This window comes from Schistocerca gregaria, chromosome 8 (genome assembly GCF_023897955.1).
Source record: "Schistocerca gregaria isolate iqSchGreg1 chromosome 8, iqSchGreg1.2, whole genome shotgun sequence".
Classification (NCBI taxonomy): domain Eukaryota; kingdom Metazoa; phylum Arthropoda; class Insecta; order Orthoptera; family Acrididae; genus Schistocerca; species Schistocerca gregaria.
Window position 1 is genome coordinate 420,342,583 of NC_064927.1, and position 23,356 is coordinate 420,365,938.

Consider the following 23,356-nt stretch of genomic DNA (forward strand, 5'->3'; position numbering starts at 1 on the left):
TAATAAATTTTGTTCACACATTCTCTCACACTGACAACACATTTCACCAACTACTTAAGGTTAATATAGCAGAGCTTGCAATTTTACTGGTCCATCTGCATCAAGTACAACCCAGACAAACCTGTTTGTAACCTCACGCAGTTCTCAGACAGCTGGGTCATGCAAGAACATTCTTGGGTAGTGCCTACACTGCCCATGGTCCGTATCTGCCATTGCCCTCAGTCCCCATGTCCCAGAACATGAATCAGAAAATTTCTGTGGAGCATATTTACAACGAAGTATTCACCCCCAGCTAATACCCTAACTGGAATGCCTGGTAACATAGTTCAAGACTATTTAATACTACACAGCCATGGCATCTGAAGAATCTTGTAAATTTGTGGTCCTATTACACATCATTAAGCACTGTCATCAATGATGGCATACAAACACCTCCGGCCAATGGCAAATTCTGCGCCATGATGGCAGTGTTGCTCCACCGTTTCACCAAGACATCAGAGCAAGAAGCTGCAAGTTATTTACAAAGTAAGATTGATCACTATGACAATTTCTGCTTTGAGAATACTTCCGTGCATCAACTGACTCGATTCATACCAGACAGCAATATATGCTATGGTTCTTCGAACTACTGGCTCAGATACTATTGGCAATCATCTCACACGAGAGCAAAACAATGGAATGGAAATTAGACCTGCCTGAGACTTAGCTATCCTACAGCAAAGACAATGCACAGGACAGACAACAATGACCACTGCCAATCCATTCCTGCTGCAACATTTTGCCTGTAGCCATGATCAGCTTATCCAACCCGAGCCATCTCTCTCTCTCTCTCTCTCTCTCTCTCTCTCTCTCTCTCTCTCTCTCTCTCTCTCTCTCTCTCTCACACACACACACACACACACACACACACACACACACACACACACACACACACACACACACACACAAGAATGACATCTCTAGAGTGGTGTCATTCAACCAGCCCACAGCTGGCAATAATATTCCTCAAACAGCTGAACTGATGCGACCACAGTGTCTGTTCCATGCTAACTTTGGTGAATAACACAAATGCTCCACACTGTACAACCACCGATGTGCAAGACCCATTTCTGAACACAGTTCGCAAAGATTCCTACAGCGTAAACGTGTGGACCAGACTAGTTTTGCCCTGTTTTTGAGTGACACTAGTAGATTGCATGTGTTAAGACAACTCAACAAATGAATATTTTGTAATTGGTAGTGTCTCAGAGGTGAGCATCATTCCCAGAAACCCCCAATGGGGCTTACAATGCATGCTGTCCAACCACATGTTGAAAAGTGACACACAACCAAACTGTGTTGCAACAGAGTTCAGCCTGCACAAGAATCTTCCACAGCAGTTTCTGGTTGCAGATGGTTGAGAGCTGGTTTTGGGCATAGATTTTCTCTATTGATGTCCTCTCTTTTCAAACCTAACCTGAGGAATCTTTAAAAGCAAACTAGCATTCTGTTAACAGTCTCAGGCAGTTCTGGGTGCAACTATTCCAAGAGCACTTACCTCAATTTACACATAACACCCGTCTGCCACTGCGTAATGACTATCAGACTCGAGCATCAGAAATATGACAGGCGACAAGTTATAAAGAAATGAGAAAAAAAGCTCAGCTATGCAACAATAATCTTTAATTGCACATCAAAATACTTTTGCTTGGAAGTGATGTGTATGCCACACGGTTCTCAGTGTGAACGAGACATCACCTGCTGCGATGCCAGCAGATGCCACACAGCTGGGATGTACCCCACCGTACATATTGGTCAGTACAGCGAACTTTTCTAACAGCTTGAGTGCGCCACCTATGTTTGTGCATTCCCTACCCATGTCATCCAGACAACACGTGTGGCTCTTAAGAGGTGTTCAGACACGACACTGCACAAAATTAATACTACACAAAGTCTGCCACAAAGCACAGACTGGCACCCGACGGACCAAACCCAGCTATAATTACTATCAACGATTTACTGTAAGCTCTCATGACAAAGTAGTCAAATAGTGCATTTATGTTGCGCACATTTACCCAAGAAAGACGGAACATACAGATTATGGGATTATTATCAGGCCCTCAATGTTAACACATTGTACCCGATAGTTACACAATTTTGAACATCCAAGACTTTACTCACATTTATCAGGTGCTTCTGTGTTTAGTGGAACAAGCTTACCTGCAAATTCACATGGCTATTGAGGCCCTATCCCAAACAGTGATAACACCATTTGGACTGCACTAATTTTTGTTCTATACCTTATGAAAAGTGCACCCCATTGATAATATCCTCCTCAAGCTTCCATTCTGTTAAATTTTTTGACATCTCTACAAGAACATGAGCATCTTACACCACAGATATGTTAAGTAATGGCCCACAAAGGGTTTTTGTGTGGCCCACGAAGTCAGAAAAATCAGCCTTGAGCCAAAGGAAGATTGGGTACAATGCCCTGTTGATATTGAGGTCATTAGAGATGCAGCACAGGCTCAGATTGTGTTAAGAATGGGGGAGGAAACCGGCTGTGCCCTGTCAAAGGGACCATCCTGCCATTTGCCTAGACCGATTTAGAGATACCGCAGAGACTAAATCTGGATAGCCGGACACAGTTTCGAACCACCATCGTCCTGAATGCGAGTCCAGTGAGCCAACTTTGAACTGAGATTTCCTTCACACATGTGGCTGGCGATTTCCGCTAGGACAGCCACACCAATAGCAGGTGCTATCCAAAATTTTCGGGACTGATGCTACCATCTGTTGAAAACCTAACCTTTGGACTAATGGTCACAATCACCCTCAAAGTAGTTTCCATCCACATGTACACACTGGCCCCAGCACTTCTGCCACTGGTCAAGTGTTTTCTAGAAAGTCCTGTTCTTTGAGGGTGTTTATCACTGCCAGCAATGCTTCTTGAAACCGCTAGTGTGTCAAACTGACGGCCTTTCAACTTGTGTTTTGGGAATCGTGCGAAGTCACAAGGTGCCAAATTTGGCTAGTATGGTGGGTGGGGTATGACCGCCATGTTTTTTGCCAAAACGATCCTGGTGAGCAAGGACACACGACATGACACGTTGTGATGCAGCAGCCAGTTCCCTTGACGCCAAAGTTTGGGCCGTCATTGTAGCACATTTTCACGAAGCAGTCACAGTAGTACATGGAATTCACTATTTGGTTGGGTGGGACAAATTCTTTGTGCAAAATTCCCTTGGTATCGAAGAAAACCATCATGCTCTTCACCTCTCACTTTTTGGGTCCCACTGGAACGATTGTTGCTTTGTCTCTGGGTCATAACCGTAAACTGAGCTCTCGTTGCCGTTGATAACCTGTGACAAAAAGGTTGGCTCATCAGATTCGACGTCGAACCATTAAAGACCTTTTGTGGGTGACATGGGTATTGGTTATGAGCCATGTCAATGAATGTTGACTGATGAATTGGGCATGCATCATGTCGTCCAAAAATTTGTGCCTAGATCTTGACTGCCAATCAGAAGGAACAGCATGTTGAAGTGTGCACAGACCTTTGTCAGACCTCATCTGATGAGCAAGCGAAGTTTTTCCAGCTCTACTAACAAGAGAAAATATAGGCCCCTAGATGTTCTTAGACATCGTCCTGCAGGCTATTCAACAAGCAATCTCTGTTTACTTTTAAAAAATGTAGGAAATGGTAGGATACATCTGTCAAATTTTTTTAAAAATTTAACTTGCTTCCAGCTACAGGTATGAAATTAGCACAAAAAATAAGCTGATTACAACTTCCACCACTTTATTTATTGGTAGTTTATACCTTTTCTGAACTGTAATGTTAACTAATGACTACAATTATTTTACAAGGTGCAGCCCTCTGCTTCCACAATGTGGCCTCAAGCCAAAACAACTGCCCACCCGTCTTGCACTCATTTTCGAGACCTTTTAACATTTCTGATTACAGATAGAAGACATTGGAGTGCCAACTCCCACAATCTAAAGTAACATTTCTGATATACTCAGTGAAAATAGGGGTTCACTCCATGACCCAATGCACGGAACTTCTGTTATCTCCCACGACTGACGAAGTATCACGAGTTACAGATTTCTCTCAGATTAATAATTTCTATGGATGTCGCATCCACTTCTCCCCTACTTGTCCACCTGTTGCAATGCAATCCCAATATTGTGACCAGCTGGCACAATGTAGAGAGATGTGTGTGTGTGTGTGTGTGTGTGTGTGTGTGTGTGTGTGTGTGTGTGTGTGTGTGTGTGTGTGTGTTCTGAGAGCTACCAAGTTATCTGGTGTGTGCTTGTCTAACAATGCTTATGCCATTTTATTAGTGGTCTTCTTTACTCCTGAAGTATTTACATTTTGCCAGAATTTTTCTTTTATAATTAGGCTAAATATTTGTTATGTAAAGTACTAAGCAGTTTGTGTTGTCATAGATTAATGTTATGTCACCATCAAGAAATATGTACTGAGTAGGGAACAAGTATTACTGTTACTCAAAATTTTGTTTGACTCCCGTCATTACAAGTTTCCTGACTTATTAATGAGAAACGTAATACAGAAAACATGATGAGTATCTACCAAGGACAATGGGAATAAATATGTATGTGAAAAATCTACTTTGGTAGTGCTGTGGACTTCTTTAAAATTTACCCATTGCACAAAGCGACCATTAACATGGCACAGAAGGAGACTAGGGGCATTTATCCACGTGACAAGGTCAGCAAACTTTTTGTTCCTTATTGTAATTCAAAATAGCTTGCTCCTCTAAGTCAAGAAGCCCGTTTCATAAACACATCCAATAAAGCCGAAACACCTGTGAATTATGCACAGAACATCAGTCGCACATCCAACAAAGATGTTACATTTTCATAAATATTTAACACTTATATAAAACATTCCTTTTTGTTTGGACATACAGAGCACTCTAACATACACAAAATCATCTAAACATCTGCCTCTCACTCACGTTTATTAAAACATGACTTTGCTACGAAATTACAATAAAGAAATGGGAATAGAGAGAATATTTAGTTTCTTGTGCATTAATACAAGTTAACATATTGTGCTGAGCCATTCTTTATTATCAAACAACAGAAGGAATAAGACAAATTCAACAAACTTCACAAAACACAATAGAAGTTTTTGATAACTTGCTAGTGTTCTTAAGGATGTTATACACTATAATTATGTGCGAGATTCAAACCTATGTTCAGAAGTTAAAGGCTAACTGAACTATTACATTAACACACCTACTCAAGACTTTTTCTCTGTATTGTGTGAGCTAATGTGGCTGCTGTAGATAGCCACATTCACAGATATGGATGAAGTAGTAAAAAGCGCAGGTAAGAATAATTTTGTTTTCAGAACTAATAAATTCTCATTTTTGAAGTAGTAATAGCACACAGTTTTGTTCGCTTGAGTAAAATTCAGCTGTTACTGCTTTGCAGAACTCCATGAAATATAAGCTACACATGGAGTCATTTTGAAAACTTTTTCTAAAAGGAAGATAGGGTTAAGTGGACCAGTAATTTTTAAGCTGTACCAGATTGTTTCCATTAACCCCAAAAAACTGTATGGAAGAAAATAAATTTGATGCAAATGTGAAAAATTTGCATTTATAAAATTCACACTTTCAATACAGAAACCTTTTCTTACATTTTCTTTTAGAAAAAACCTAAAAATTGTCTACGTGCAACACAAAATAGGTTATACGCTGCAACAGACCTGAAAAATGTTTTAAAATCAATAGCAAATGGAGAGACACCAGGCAGTCAAGCTGCAGGAGATACCTCAAAATTTAACTTTTACCCTCAGAATGAACACCTACAAGGTTTTTTCTGTTCTTTTCTATGGATGAAGAGCATATGGTGGTCAGAAAATGTTTCAACAATCTCACCAAAACTTACTTTTGAGTCACAGAAAACAGAAGATTAAAATTGGGAAAACATGAAAACAGCAGGAGAAAACTGGCTCACTGCTTTATGGAAGAGCCATATCTGACGCTATAGACACAGAGCAATTACTTAACAGTGGCTGTATTCCATGATAAATTGCGAGATATAAAAGCAAGGTTATAATTTGGCTCATGAGATATTTACAGTCTTGACGAGACAAGAGTGACGACAGTTCACATGCCGTCTATAATACTGACCAAGAAACATATAGGTCAAATGTCTGTCCAGTAAGAGTGTGTGTGTGTGTGTGTGTGTGTGTGTCCAACAGCATCTGTAGTAGCTACAGGAAAATTAGTGCCAATCTCTATTTGTTTTAGGGAAGTCGAGGAGAAGCCAATTCAAGGGGATGAGTGAGGCAACTGTATTAAAGAATTTTGTGAAACATGCACCAAAATTAGTGTGGACAACCATGAGTCACACAATACTGATACCTTCAATTAAGTTTTTTAAGGCAGTGGCATTCTTTTGTTAGCTTTTCCTACTCACAACAGTCATGAGACGCAGCTCTTAGATTTCACAGTATTTGGACCTCTAAAAGCTTCTGACAGTGCATGCTCATCATGTCACATGAACATCAGCCAGTGCAAAGAGGGTTAGCATACATGATACTGCACTTTTTAAATGCACTATGTCCTTTGATATTTATGATCTTTCAACGTCTTTAGAGACTAGTGTCAGTGGTACTGAACTGTTATGTTCAGAATATGTTTACCAAACTATTTTGTTATGTGACAGACAGACCTCTACCAGTTCAGCAAGAAAACAGTAGATTGTTCACAGGAAGACGATGCATGCATAGATACATACATATGTATGTATGTATGTATGTATGTCATGCCAAAAGATCAAGCTACAAAATTAGATCCGTCCAAGTGGCCACATCCTAAGGTTGGTGAAACAATGCAAGTAGTAAAAAAATAGGAAAAGTGGTTTATTACCAGAACACCCATTGAACAACAAAGGCAACAGCAGGGCAAGATCAAAGCCATTAGTGAAGAAGTGTAAGTTACACGGGGTAAAGTATTCCACCAAATGCCAAATATTTGAAAATAAGCAAGCAACTCAAAGATTCTTATGTTCAGTATATTGACTCCTATGTCACGAATCTGTAAACAGATGCTGAAGAAAACGTTGAATCAGTACAGAAAGCTGACTTCACTGTAATTGAAGTACGGGAAAAAACTGCCCCAAGAAGTCACAATTATGTTGTTGAAGTCATTAAAATGTGATGGTTGCCGTAAAATTAAATTTTAGAAGATACAGTACCAGTTACTATTACAAAATGTGAAGCTGCAGAGGAAGACACCACCATTGTTTCTCCATGTGAAATAATTGTCAAACTATCCAATCCAACACAGGGCATGAGTGGGCTCGATAGTATATCTGTTGTTGAAGTCGATGTGCACTACTTTTGTTACTGCCATGATTTCTCCCCATTCACACATCAAACTCATTTGCTAATGTTGCAGCATGTTTTTATATTTAGTGTGCTATAATTTATTTAACAGAAGTCCACTTAACCCTGAAATATAGTCTACTTAACAACCATAGGTGTTACATTGTCCAAAATCGAGTTCAAAGTTTTTTCCAGTTCTATAAAATGAATGATATACTGTTAAAACGGAAAGATTGAATTTTTTGTACTTGTTTATCCCAGATGCATTAATAAAAATTTTACAAACACATCTTTAATTTAAAACTTCAAGGAAAGACGAAAAAAAATATCTAGGTAATCCCTATTTTCACTACTTTTGAACATCACAAACAATAAATGCATTTAAAACTATAAATACTGCAATGAACAAACAAATCCAACGTAGAAAAAACAGATCAAAAAAATTACCACTTAATGTAAGGATAATGCACTGATTGTAGAAATGGAACTTCACTTTGTGCCTGTTGAACCAAATCCACCAGAGCCGCGATCGGTATCTTCTAGTTCCTAGAAATAATAAACAGTCTTAATATTAGCTTCAACAAGGAGTGACTTTCAGCTATGAAATTAATTCCTGTCACAAATAACTGCAACACAAGAAAATACACAGCGGACCATGAGCTTATTCAAAAAGGAATATAGAAAAGTTCAGACATGTAATTTAAATAAATAGATAGTTACATTCTGTCCTTGATTTTGCATTGTTTGGAATAAAAAACCTGTGACATAGCAAATAATTATGCCCTGAAAGATAATTTAAGAATACTACGAAGAAAAACAAATTTTAAAGAATAGGGAAAAGCATGTTTATTATGTTTTCTAATTTTATGTGCCACTGATTTTATCAATTTCTGATGTATGTATCTCTCTCTTCCTTTCCATACACAAATGTGCGAGTTATTTAAAGTTCTGCATTTTACTGTGAAGAACACCAATAAAGAAGCCTGAATTACCCATATAAAACTTCAGGACTAAAATCTCTTATTCTGGCCCTGAAACAAGAAATTTAACAATCATTGAGGATCATTTCACTTTTTCACTTTACAATGGGCAAATGACAAAGAATAGATTTGACCAGATCTTCAGGTTCTACCACCAAAGTAACTGAAATCAACAAGACCAACATACAAAGAAATTGCACAACTGATGCAAGGTGAGTATGAGCACGGCTGGGAGAGAGGATGGTAATAAACCTATCATTATCTCATGGTGACCGACCAGCACAAAAAGGTGAAACACTGTCTCTGTAAAGAGAAGAGAGTTGGCTTACTGTGAGTATTTTCAGTTTTTGTTTTGTGGAATTACCACCTGCGACAGTGAACAAAGTGAAGCTTTTATAAGTGAACAGGAAGAATACTGTATAAAATAGATATCCGACATCTCTCAGAACATTATGAAGCTGGTTCCTGTACATATATCATTGGTGATCTTACAGCTCTATAAGAATGAAATTTTAGACCTTTAGCTGCTTACAGGTGTTGATAAGCAGCTAAAGGTCTAGATTTCATTATAATTTCACAGAACATTTGTTAACAACCATTTAATTCTTACACTACTACTGCTGCTGCTATCAGTAAACATCAATATACGACAAAATTTTCATGCAGTGTCTCCTAGTGTTCCACGTGATCTACTGTATTACCTGTTCATTTTATAACTGTTGACGGCAGACCTAAGCTTTGTTTACAAACAAATGGGGCCGAAGGTGTACTACAATACTTGACAGTACACTAACGATGCACGTGACTCTGCATTGTACAATCACATTATTGTCATAGTGCATTAATACCACTGTGCCTCCTTAATGTCTGCTGAAATGGGACACTGATTGCACAAACATATGTAATCTAATAGCATGCTCAGACAGAAAAGTCTGGATTAATAATGTAGTTCAGTTCTATTGAGAAGAAAAACAGCAAGATTTGCTAATACCATTAGAAGAAGCTTACCAGAGAGAGAGAGAGAGAGAGAGCAGCTGCAGTAGAAAGGAGTTTAAGGACTGTGTAATGTTAAGAAAGCGAGACGGAGTGGTCAGATAATTGTGACACCAAGGAAGACACAGGAAGGACATGAAGTGTCTTACAGTGCATACATACTATACTGTCTTAAATGTTGGAAGCAGAGTGATATACCAGGTGTGAAAAATTAAATTTCTAGACAAAGAGCAGCAGTGGTTCATGTGGGAGGAGAAAAGGGGTTCACTGAGTGTGCATAGCACACCTATGGAACAGTTACAAGAGCACATAATACCAAGTATTACAGGTAGAAGTACCGTGGTATTAGAAAAAGTGCCCATCCACTGTATTCATGAAAATAAAGCGCGTAACCCTTACATTAAGCAGATATACAATCAGGGCTGACCAAGCATAAAATTCCATCCAGTGTGGATTTAACATGCAACGAGCTCTTAGAAGTTGTGGAACATTACAAACTTGAGCCAAAATATGCAGCAGTTTGAGTACGAAAAGAATCCGGTAAAGGACGTACAGTATTACACCTCCCACTCGACAACTATGATTTAAACCCTACCGACCTAACCTAGAATTTAATGAAACAATGTTTCATCAAACAAAGTCAGCAACATTACCTTTTCCCAACTTTATGGCTGCAATACAGAGCATTACAAAAGACAGCTGGAAAATGTGTGAAAGAGAAAATGTACTGACAAATACTGGCACAATTTATTAAAAACAAAGATTCCAAGACTTACCAAGCGGGAAAGCGCCGGTAGATAGGCACAATAAATAAAACACACACACACACAGAATTTCTAGCTTTCGCAACCGGTAGTTGCTTCTTCAGGAAAGAGGGAAGGAGAGGGAAAGACGAAAGGATAAGGGTTTTAAGGGAGAGGGTAAGGAGTCATTCCAATCCCGGGAGCAGAAAGACTTCCCTTTGGGGGAAAAAAGGACAGGTGTGTACACACACACACACACACACACACACACACACACACACACACACACACACACTTGTATAGGCAAAGAGTTCGGGCAGAGATGTCAGTCAAGGCAGAAGTACAGAGGCAAAGAAGTTGTTGAAAGACAGGTGAGGTATGAGCGGCGGCAACTTGAAATTAGCGGAGGTTGAGAAGAGAGGATATACTGAAGGGCGAGTTCCCACCTCCGGAGTTCGGATAGGTTGGTGTTAGTGGGAAGTATCCAGATAACCCGGATGGTGTAACACTGTGCCAAGATGTGCTGGCTGTGCACCAAGGCATGTTTAGCCACAGGGTGATCCTCATTACCAACAAACACTGTCTGCCTGTGTCCATTCATGCGAATGGACAGTTTGTTGCTGGTCATTCCCACATAGAAAGCGTCACAGTGTAGGCAGGTCCGTTGGTAAATCACGTGGGTGCTTTCACACGTGGCTCTGCCTTTGATCGTGTACACCTTCTGGGTTACAGGACTGGAGTAGGTGGTGGTGGGAGGGTGCATAGGACAGGTTTTACACGGGGGCGGTTACAAGGGTAGGAGCTAGAGGGTAGGGAAGGTGGTTTGGGGATTTCATAGGGATGAACTAAGAGGTTACGAAGGTTAGGTGGACGGCGGAAAGACACTCTTGGTGGAGTGGGGAGGATTTCATGAAGGATGGATGTCTCTACCCTTTGGCTCCTACCCTTGTAACCGCCCCCGGTGTAAAACCTGTCCTATGCACCCTCCCACCACCATCTACTCCAGTCCTGTAACCCGGAAGGTGTACACAATCAAAGGCAGAGCCACGTGTGAAAGCTCCCATGTGATTTACCAACTGACCTGTCTACACTGACGCTTTCTATGTGGGAACGACCAGCAACAAATTGTCCATTCGCATGAATGGTTGGTTGGTTGTGGGATTGAAGGGACCAGACTGCTAAGGTAATCGGTCCCTTGTTCCATGATAAAATCACACGAAATAAAAACTGTCAGTCGTTAAAAACAGAGAACTGAGACAAGGGATGACACAATACAAGAAAGACAGACAAAGACCAGACAAACGGAACTAAAATCACACCGAGTGCGAAGGTGGTTGGCCGACCATGAAAATAAGGAAAAGCCAACCACCAAATGACATTAAAACCCACAGTTTAAAACCACAGGCCAAAGGACCAAGTCAATACAGGAAATAAAAGGACAAACACTCAAATCATACGATAAAAACCCCCTGCCCGAATAAAACTCAACACGAGGTCCGCCATAGCAACGTCATCACATAAAAGGGCAGGGAGGGTAGCAGGCAGCGCAAACGTCTGCCTGAGTCCTGTTAAAAGCGGGCAGTCCACCAAAATGTGGACCACCGTCAGAGCTGCCCCGCAGCGACATAGCGGTGGGTCCTCCCGGCGCAACAAATGGCCGTGCGTCAGCCACGTGTGGCCAACGCGCAGCCGGCAGAGGACGACAGAGTCCTTCCGAGAGGCCCGCATGGAGGAGCGCCACACACCGGTCGTCTCCTTCACTGCCCGAAGTTTGTTGGGCGTGGGCAGGGTGCGCCACTCGTCACCCCAGGCACCAAGCACTTTCTGGCGCAAAAGCGACAGGAGATCACACTCCATAAGGCCGAGTTCCAGAGACGGTGAACTCACTGCCTGTTTAGCCAGCGTGTCAACCCACTCATTGCACAGGATGCCGACATGACCTGGGGTCCAAACAAAGACCACGGAGCGGTCTCAACGGGCAAGAGCATGGAGCGACTCGTGGATGGCCATCACCAGACAGGAACGAGGAAAGCACTCGTCAAGAGATCGTAAACCACTCAGGGAGTCACTACAGATGACAAAGGACTCACCTGAGCGGGAGCGGATATACTCTAGGGCGCGATAGATGGCAACCAACTCGGCAGTGTATACACTGTTCCCGGGTGCCAGCGACCGTTGCTCACAATGATCCTCTAGAGTAAGAGTGTAACCAGTGCGACCAGAGACCATCGAACCGTCGGTATAGGCCACGGCAGATCCGGGAAACTCGGCAAGGAGAGAAACAAAGCGGCGGCGGAGGGCCGGAGGAGGGACCGAGTCTTTCGGACCCTGTGCCAAATCCAGCCGAATGCATGGTCGGCGCACACACCAAGGGGGCAGACGGAGATTGGCCCGGAAAACAGGTGGGAGAGGAAAAAACTCAATCCCACACAGTAGAGCCCGGATGCGATCGTACACCCTGACCGGGGCCGCCTGTCTGGAAGATGGACGATCGAGTGCGGGAACAGGAGACGGTGGTTGGGATGCCCTGGCAAGCTACAAATGTGGGCAGCATAAGCGGCCAGAAGTCGGTCGAGCCGGATCCGCAATGGAGGAACACCAGCCTCCACAAGTAAGCTGTCAACAGGGCTTGTCCGAAATGCTCCTGTGGCGAGTCGGATCCCACAGTGATGGATGGGATCCAGCAATTGCAACGCTGATGGCGATGCCGAACCATAAGCCACACACCCATAATCAAGGCGGGACTGGATCAGCGCTTGATACAGCCGGAGAAGGGTGGACCGATCGGCACCCCATCCGGTGTGGCTAAGGCAACTGAGAGCGTTTAAATGCCGCCAGCATGTTTGTTTAAGCTGCCTAATATGAGGCAGCCAAGTCAACCGGGCATCAAATACCAGTCCCAAGAACTGATGCGTCTCTACCACAGCAAGAGGTTCACCATCAAGGTAAAGGCGTGGCTCAGGGTGAACCGTGCGACACCGGCAGAAATGCATAACGCAGGTCTTAGCGGCCGAAAACTGGAAGCCGTGCGCTACAGCCCATGACTGCGCCTTGCGGATAGCGCCCTGCAGCTGGCGCTCAGCAACTGCAATGCCAGCGGAGCTGTAGTAGAGGCAGAAGTCGTCTGCATACAACGAAGCTGCGACGGACGATCCCACCGCCTCAGCGAGCCCATTGATCGCAATTAAAAACAGGGAGACACTGAGGACAGACCCCTGTGGGACCCTGTTCTCCTGGACCCGGGAGGAACTATGGGACGCAGCAACTTGCACGCAGAAGGAACGAGACGACAGAAAATTCTGAATAAAAAATCGGGAGTGGGCCCCTAAGACCTCACCCATGAAGTGTGGCCAGGATGTGATATCGCCAAGTCGTATCGTACGCCTTCCGCATGTCGAAGAAGACGGCAACCAGATGTTGGCGGCGTGCAAAGGCTGTACGGACGGCAGACTCTAGGGAGACCAGATTATCGACAGCAGAGCGGCCTTTACGGAACCCACCCTGAGACGGAGCCAGAAGGCCTCGAGACTCGAGGAACCAACTCAACCTCCGGCTCACCATACGTTCTAGCAACTTTCAAAGAACGTTGGTGAGGCTTATGGGGCGGTAGCTGTCCACCTCCAGCGGGTTCTTGCCAGGTTTCAACACAGGGAGGACGATGCTTTCTCACCATTGAGAAGGGAACACACCCTCAACCCAGATGCGGTTGAAAACATCTAGGAGGCGTCGCTGGCAATTCACAGAGAGGTGTTTCAGCATCTGGCTGTGGATGCTGTCTGGCCCAGGAGCCGTATCAGGGCAAGCAGATAGGGCACTCTGGAATTCCCAGTCGCTGAAAGGAGCATTGTACGACTCCGCGTGGCGCGTGTGAAAGGAAAGCCTCCAACTTTCCAACCGCTCTTTCCGGGAGCGGAAGGCCAGTGGGTAATTCGTAGATGCGGAACACTGAGCAAAATGCGCTGCTAACTGGTCCGCAATCTTGTCGGAGTCAGTACACACCACTCCATTCAGCGAAAGCCCAGGGACAGAGACAGGCGGCCGATAGCCATGGAGTCGCCTAATCTTAGCCCAAACCTGCGATGCAGAGGTACGGACGCCAATGGTGGAAACATACCGTTCCCAGCACTCCTGCTTCCGTTGGCGAATAAGGCGTCGGGCACGGAGCTGTTTAAAAACGATGAGGTTCTCCAAGAACGGGTGCCGCTTATGGCGTTGAAGAGCCCGCCGGCGATCTCTAATCGCCTCTGCGATCTCAGGCGCCCACCAAGGCACAGTCATCCGCCGAGGGGACCCGGATGAACAGGGAATCGCAGATGCCGCCGCAGAAACGATGCCGGTGGTGACCGACTGAACCACCGCATCAATGGTGTCAGGGGAAGGAGGTGCGATAGTGGCGAGAGAGGAGAACAAGCCCCAATCAGCCTTATTCAGAGCCCATCTGGAGGGGCGTTCAGAAGAGTGACACTGTGGTAGCGACAGAAAGATGGGGAAATGGTCACTACCACATAAGTCGTCATGGACACTCCAGTGGATGGATGGTGAAAGTCCGGGGCTGCAGATAGAAAGGTCGATGGCCGAAAATGTGCCATGGACGACGCTGAAATGTGTCGGCTCTCCCGTGTTTAAGAGGCAGAGGTTAAGCTGCGAGAGAAGAGTCTCGACATCTCTACCCCGGCCAGTAATCGCGGCGCTACCCCACAGGGGGTTATGGGCGTTAAAGTCGCCCAGTAACACAAAAGGAGGAGGCAGTTGTGCTATCAATGCAGCCAACACATGACGCGAGACATCACCATCTGGCGGAAGATACAAACTGCAGACAGTAATAGGCTGAGGCGTCCACATCATTACAGCGACAGCCTCTAAAGGTGTGTGAAGAGGTACACATTCGCTGTAGACAGAGTTAAGGATGTAGACGCAGACTCCACCAGATACCCTCTCATAAGCTGCCCGGTTCTTGTAATAACCCCGATACCCACGTAGGTCAGGGGTCCGCATTGCCGGAAACCAAGTTTCCTGTAGGGCAATGCAGAGGAAAGGGTGACTGCTGATGAGTTGGCGAAGCTCAGCAAGGTGGTGGAAAAAAGCGCTGCAGTTCCGCTGGAGTATCGCTTTGTACATGTCCGAAAAAGGCGTGAAGGGGCCGAGGAGGCAGATCACGCCACTGGGTCACCTGCTGCCACCGATGGAGGACCAGTACAATCTGCTTCCATGGTGTCTGAGGGTCCAGCGAGATCCAGGTCCTCAGCGGACGCCCGGATCTCCACCTTATCCTCGGACGCAGAGCCTGTAGGGAGCAGTGGGGTGGATGCCACCACGTGGTCCTTGGCCTTAGAGGTCTTCTTCGTCTTGTCTCTCTGGTCCTTGGGTTTCATTGGCTGGGAGGGCTCCAGCGAGTCAGTCACCGGGACGGAGGAGGAGCGGGAAGCCCTGCGACCAGCCGCTGGTCTGCTTTTCTTCCATTGGCAGACGTCACCCTTCCCAGAGGCGGAAACCTGGGAAGGAAGGGACCCAAGGGACCCTTTCCGTGCTATTCGAGCCGGGGAAGTTTGAGGCTTCCCCAGCTTAGAAGTGGGGACTGATGTCCCCGATGGTTGGGGGTTGCTGCTCCTGAGGCAGGTAGTGCAGGAGCAGCAGGGAGTGAAGTGCCCCCCCACCATCAAGGGGGCAGGTGTAGCATTCCGGCTCTGAGAGGTGGCAGTCTGAGGGAGAGCTAATGGGGCCATAACAGTAGTAGCCGCGGCGTAAGAGGCAGTCATTCGAACAGGATGGAGGCGTTCGAACTTCTGCCTGGCCTCAGTGTATGTCAGGCGGTCCAGGGTCTTATACTCCATGATCTTGCGCTCTTTCTGGAAGATCCTGCAGTCCGGCGAGCAAGGCGAGTGGTGCTCTCCGCAGTTTACACAGATGGGAGGCGGAGCACATGGATTATCGGGATGTGATGGGCGTCCACAATCTCGACATGTGAGGCCGGAAGTACAGCGGGAAGACATATGCCCGAACTTCCAGCACTTAAAGCACCGCATCGGGGGAGGGATATATGGCTTGACGTCACAACGATAGACCATCACCTTGACCTTCTCAGGTAAAGTATCACCCTCGAAGCCCAAGATGAAGGCACCGGTGGCAACCTGCTTATCCCTCGGACCACGATGTAAGTGCCGGACGAAGTGAACACCTCGCCGCTCTAAATTGGCGCGAAGCTCGTCATCGGACTGCAATAGAAGGTCCCGATGGAATATTATGCCCTGGACCATATTAAGACTCTTATGGGGCATGATTGTAACCGGAACATCCCCCAGCTTGTTACAATCGAGTAACCGGCAGGACTGGACGGAGGACGCCGATTTGATCAAAACCGAGCCCGAGCGCATTTTGGACAAGCCCTCCACCTCCCCGAACTTGTCCTCTAAGTGCTCGACGAAGAACTGAGGCTTCATGGATGTCAAGGATTCACCATCAGCTCTCGTACACACCAGGTAGCGGGGCGAGTATGGTGCGCTGGCATCCTTAGTCTTTCGTTCCTCCCATGGTGTAGCCAGGGAGGGGAACGATTTGGGGTCGTATGTAGTTGCGTTGTATTGAGCCCTGGAACGCTTAGAGACTGCTGGCGGCTGGCCGCCAGCAAGAGATGATGTACCACGCTTCATTGCGGGTCATCCGCCTTGATGCCACCTACTCCGACCAAGGGCCCTCCCCACAGGCACCACCCAGCCTCATCAACGACCACCTGGCAGGATGGCCATTGCCGGGAGTCCCAATGCCCCAAGGAGATAGGCATCTACTCCTTCGCATACGTGGGGAGTTAACGGCGCTGGCATCAGCAGAGTGATCCCTGTGTAGTCAGGGGGCTACAACCAACAGGGTACATGGCGGCCCCACCACAACGGACTGGCTACCGTGCTGGATTTCAGGTGATGTAGTCCAATATCGTCATTGGCACATAAAGCGACACAGCACAGCAGACTGCAATAAACTGCACCCAAGAACAAATCCACGCCCAAGAGATGGTAGGTGAGCGGGACTGCTAAGCGATGACGACAAACCTGGCTAGAGATGGTAATGCATGATGGACACATCGCTTCTTGTAAGGCGCCCTTCCCCAATCGGCTCGCTCTTCGGAAAATTTAGAAGGATGGAGGTCTAACCCATTAGGGGACCATCTCACAAGGCCAAAACGTTTGAGACTCCTTTTAGTCGCCTCTTACGACAGGCAGGAATACCGTGGGCCTATTCTTACCCCCGAACCCACAGGGGGTCGCATGAATGGACACAGGCTGATAGTGTTTGTTGGTAATGAAGATCACCCTGTGGCTAAACATGGCTTGGTGCACGGCCAGCACATCTTGGCACAGTGTTACACCGTCCGGGTTATCTGGATACTTCCCACCAACACCAACCTATCCGAAAACTCCAGAGATGGGAACTTGCCCTTCAATATATCCTCTCTTCTCGATATCCGCCAGGCCTCAACCTCCGCTAATTTCAAGTTGCCGCCGCTCATACCTCACCTGTCTTTCAACAACTTCTTTGCCTCTGTACTTCCGCCTCGACAGATCTCTGCCTGAACTCTTTGCCTATACAAATGTCTGTGTGTGTGCGTACACCTGTCCTTTTTCCCCCCTAAGGGAAGTCTTTCTGCTCCCGGGATTGGAATGACTCCTTACCCTCTCCCTTAAAACTCGTTATCATTTTGTCTTTCCCTCTCCTTCCCTCTTTCCTGAAGAAGCAACCGCCGGTTGCGAAAGCTAGAAATTCTGTGTGTGTGTTTTATTTATTGTGCCTATCTACCGGCGCTTTCCCGCTTGGTAAGTCTTGGAACCTTTGTTTTTAATAAATTGTGCCAGTATTTGTCAGTACATTTTCTCTTTCACACTGGCACAGATACACACCTATGGATGAAGCTACTGTGAGCTTAATTATTGGACTTCAAGTAGACAGTGACAGCGAAATCTCATTGTGAGGTTTTGAGGATATAACAGATGAGGCAGATTTATACTACAGATACAGCAGCTTCAGGCATCAGCAAAAACTCTTAACGAATCAGCAGTTGAGGTAGACTGGTGTGCAGAAGAGGTGTTCAGCCCTTACATATGGATTAAAAGTGGTTGAAAATATTGAAGTCCGTTTTTTTCCCCCCCAATAGGGCACATTTTTGTTCCTGTGTTTCTCTTTCATTTGGAATCTATGTGTGATTTTAATTATTTTTATTAATCCAGCATAATATTTGAACATGCTGGTGCATTGATTAAAAACAAAAACGGAATAATCTGTTTCTATTTGATGTGTGATGTGGTCAAAAATTTATTTTTCACTACAAGATTTAATAATATAGTGATCAGTCTTTTCAAAAATTGAATGTTAACAGCACCCACACAGCAAGACTTTAATCAACAACCAAATTCATAGTAAGCAGACATATTGCCCACTGCACTACTTCAGCCGATGGTAGGTGCTCTATTTTAATGGTATGGATGCTTGCATGAAATACTGGAACTTTATTTTGGTCCATTAATTGCCAACAAGGGGGCACTAGGGCGAATCACTCCAAGATTTGATACCTAGAACCCTAACCTGCACAAACATATATATTGTTTCAAAAGTCAACTGCTCCCAGTAGAGACCTCTCTCTGTTAGGTATTAGATCACACACCAAAATCTATTTTCATTTCCTATGTTTTCCATAAAAATCATCTGTTAACAGTGAGTTTTTTTATCTGCTGAACATCCAGATCAAGTTATTAGATCAAAATACATTACCCTTGTGAGCGGTCCATTGCTGTTGCTCGAGCGGCTTCACGTAGACTGACACCTTAACAAAATCTTTACTTATATAGACTTAACTGTTGCATCCTCGAGCTCCCAGTTCTCAGCTGACGCTACCTGTCAGAAATTTTCTAAGTCCACTGTCTGGGTGTTATCCCATATGCATGCTTCTTTACATACGGTACAGCATTGTATGTAAAACGATTTACTCAACTCTATTGTAGACCTCTGCGATCTGGTATGGATCCCACATACTTGAGCAATATTCTAGAACTGGCCACACAAGTGATTTGTAAGTGGTCTCCTTTGCAGATTCCTTGTTTTTGCCAGTATTCTACTAATAAACCGAAGTCTGCCACCTGCTTTACTCATGACTGAGCCCATGTGGTCAGACAATAAATCAACCTGGACTATTGTTCGGTCAATGCTCGGAAATTTTGTGGAGCAAATCAGATTTATACCAGTACATACCCTTACAAAATAACCAAGTATTTGTATGAGTTGGCAGATTCCAATAGTGACTCATTGACATTGTGATCATAGGATATAACATTTTTCATTTTATTAGGTGCAAAATCTTACACTTTCGAAGGTTTAGAGCAAGTTGCCAACCTTGAAACCCACCATTATGGGAAAGTGTTTTGGCAAACACTTTAAATATTTCACGAACCGCCTGGGGTGCCATGAACCCCAGATTGGGAAATGATGCCATAGTAAAATGGGCAATTAAAACAATAAAGAGTTCTATATCTTGTAAACTTAATAATCGAGCTTTAATGTGGTATCTCGCAGAGTAACATTTAGCTTTGGCCAGGAGCATGTAGAAGAACTGTGGCCGAATTTGAAAGAATATTTGAACAAACTTTAGACAAGACACATGCTTACTGGAAGAGTTCGTGATGGACAGGCCCTCCACAGTACACTGTTACAATTAAAGTGCCTGCATGTTTGCAGCCAGGCACCCACATGCAGAGGCAGATGGCTCATGCACATCACACAACAACACACAAACACTGTGTGATGGGGCTGCCTGCCAGCAGATGATCTGATTGGAGCCTGTGCCCCATGGGACAGCAACGCGTTTTGTGCTTCTAAACAGTGAGACAATACCACACGTTTAAGTTTCCATCACTGGTGGCACCAGAAGATTAACATTTGGGGTTCAGAATCAGTTTACAATAAGAAATTACTGGCAACTGAAACAGATTTTTATTCTATTAGTTTCTGATTTAGCCACAATAGCACATCAGGTTATATTTAGTTTTCCCTTTCAATTGGACATAAAGGACATCGAGGAAAGAATAGCAGTGGGAATGAAACTGCATGCTTTTCCTCAGAGACATCCTAAGCTCTAAATTGATCTTAGTGAACATTAAGATGAAAATCTACAACACAGTACGGGTCAGAAATGTGGAATGTTACTAAGCCAGAACAGGAAAACAACTAATATTTGAAAGAAGGGTAATGAGGAAGATGTGGGGACCAGTTTTAGATAATGGAGAATGGAGGAGGAGGAATAACGAGGATATCTACCTTCTGATGTGACAACCAACTATCCCACAGAAGATAAAGAGCAAAAAGAATACAATGGGTGGGTCATGTCTCCCATATGCCAAAAGGAAGACAGGTGAAGATGGCACTAAAGGGGAAACCAAACACCAGTCTGAAAATTTTTACCATTTTCAAAGCTATATAGCATCAAGCACAACTCAAACTTTTTGATCACTTACTTGTAAGCAAGCCACCCCCCCCCCCCCACAAGGGTTAATCGCACCAACAACTTCTTCCCATTAGAATTCTGCACAACTTAAGATATTTCTTTTATTGGAATTGAGAGCAGGCTTTAATTTCACAGATTTGAACTTTATTTCAAAGTTGAGTTTAACTGGCCATGATAGCAAAAAAATTTCCTTTGTGGTATCACATGTCAAACTCTGCGAACCATCAAAGTGCATGGGAAAGGGTATGCCACATTTTGCCAATATTACGGCTCCCCACAACTGCATTTGCAGATGGATCTTTTTTAATCGCTGTATTCCTAAGTACTGGCCAGCCCCTCTATCTTTGTCATTAATACATTGTTTTAGCTTGCTCAAAACGAACCACATGTTACAGCAGTATAACTATGTGTATTTTAACACAGAGAGAGATTACTAATAAAATATAGATGAAAGTTGCGAAATGCTTCTATGTAGATGTGGTCAAATATTAGGCAGGGATGGAGGTTCCAACTTCATTATCAATACATGCATTGTACTCTTGAGGAACAGTCATACAGCTATTTTATTGCAAGAATTTGTCACAAACAAGGACTTTTTGTGATGCAAACAGATCAAGGCCTACTTGGGACAAATAGCTGAACACCAGTTACAGTGAAGCTGCAGAAATTTGGATTTTGTCAATATAATGACAAGAGAATCTTGTTACTCAGGGAGGCCAAAATTGTGAAAAACATTGTTAGTTTTATAAACAATACTGAAATTATTTTTCAATGCTTCTGCCACAATTGGGTAGCTCATTGTTAGCATCCTCTTACACCATACCGAGCCACACTGTGAAACCACCACAGGCCCATTTTTAAAAACTAGATAACCAAGATCCTTTTACCTGTTTACACTGCAATGTTTGTAGAATCCACAGCCAGCAATAAAATGTTGATATCAAAATTTGAATTTTGCACTAAACAAAATATGCAGTATTTACGCATGTCTTGTTGCTGAACAGCTGCTAAGACCTCAAGCCATTGGAGGCTAAAGAAAATTTAACTAAACACCGTAACCAAAAGTTAAGGCGCTTTGGCAAATCTTCCTATCACAGAAGTTTACATCCATAGCATTTAAGTTCCAACTAACGATCTTGTCATACATGTCGCTTGCAGAGCCAAATGTTTCAATTTCTTTGAACTAAGTCAACAACATGGATGAAATACAGTATGTTAAATGCACCGCAAATTTACTACCATGACTACAAAACATATGAAGCTTTAGGTAGCATGTGTCTCAACAATATGCAGTGCTCAAGCTGTCAATAACATAAGAAATGAAAAATGATACCTGAACTTCCTCCAGATCTGGATAGAATATCTGTTCACATATTAGCTGTGCTATTCTGTCGCCACGCTGAACGTTGAAGGGCTTATCCGAATGATTAAAAAGAACAACGCCAACATTTCCTCTGTAGTCCTCATCAACAACACCAGCTGTAACATACGTGGAAATTTTTTTGTAACTGATAACTATGATGCTGTAACACAAGAAAGATGAATATCTGTATACTACCTCCGACGTCTATGTGATGTTTTAAAGCTAGACCTGACCGTGGGGCTATTCTCCCATAGCAACCTTTAGGTAGTTGTATCTTAATATCAGTTTTTACAAGTTCTTTTCCACGTGGAGGGACAACTATATCATATGCACTGCAAATAAGATGTGGAAGAGCAACGAATTAAAAAGGCACAAATATGAGAATTAAAAATACTGTCTTAAGAAATTACTGTACAGCAAGTGTCTTCACTGCAAGAACACGAACAAGGGCAACTTCCATACAAACCTTTTCAGGTCATATCCTGCTGCTGTTGAAGATTCTTTCGAAGGAGCAAATGCATTTTCCGTTAGCTTCACAAACCGGAGTGTTGCAGTGGCAATAGGCATCTGGCAAGTTGTAGCGTACCGTGTACAACAAGATTAAAGTCCTTATGCACAAGGATCTCGGTCCTCTGTGACTTCCACCTCCAGCTTTCGCGCGTAAACAATTCTTGGCGCGTTCGGCACAAAGAATTCATATAACGTCTGTTGCCGCCGTTTTAATGCCAACTTTCAGATACGAAATGTTCCAGCATTTATTTTTGCAATAATCGACCTTTCCTTAAAAATTAATTGTATTGTCTTCTTGTAACAAAACAATACAATCATTGCAGATGCTTAGAATGGTGCCTTCAGTTAAATTTTAACTACACATCTACTGCATACATATATGAAATTAGAAAATTCAATTTCAGATTCAGTGTTTTGTATGTCAGAGCTTTAGCTCCACCTCTTGTAAGTAGCGTACTATTAAGCTATTGATTTTTAGGTTATTCTCATTCGTTAATGTTTTAATACTTGTTCGTAATAGAATCTCCATTTTTAGAAGGTTTATCAACCGTTTATTTTGATGTCAAGCGTTTTTGGAGCATGTGTGAGAGTCTGTCTTTCCAATCCTGTAGAGGTGTGGGGGGAAACATACGTGTTACAAATCTACTAGACAGTTTAGAACACTGGTTCCAACTAAATGGGTTAAAATTGAATGTTGAAAAAACACATTTACTACTGTTTAAAACTAAAAACTCTAAGATAAATTAAATTCATATTACTTGCAGAAACCAGGAACTGAGAGAACCAGACTGTGTTAAATTTTTAGGAATATATTTGGACCAAAATCTATCCTTGTCTTCACATATAGAATACTTAGCAAATAAGTTAACAGCCTGACCTTTGCTATGAAGATTTTGTCATATTCAACTAGGATGGAGGTAAGAAAAGTAGTTTATC

General features: G+C 43.8%; 1 protein-coding gene across 1 annotated transcript; it reads right to left on the reverse strand.

Annotated features, from left to right (window-relative positions):
• Window positions 1-5,056: 5,056 nt before the first annotated feature.
• On the reverse strand, window positions 5,057-22,726 carry LOC126284573 (deoxyuridine 5'-triphosphate nucleotidohydrolase-like). Its single transcript, XM_049983592.1, has 4 exons — window positions 22,377-22,726; window positions 22,106-22,242; window positions 21,881-22,026; window positions 5,057-7,894 (listed from the first exon to the last, which is right to left on the reverse strand). The coding sequence occupies exons 1-4, from the start codon at window positions 22,475-22,477 to the stop codon at window positions 7,838-7,840; spliced, it is 441 nt and encodes a 146-aa protein (XP_049839549.1). The 5' UTR covers window positions 22,478-22,726; the 3' UTR covers window positions 5,057-7,837.
• Between the last annotated feature and the right edge of the window lie 630 nt (window positions 22,727-23,356).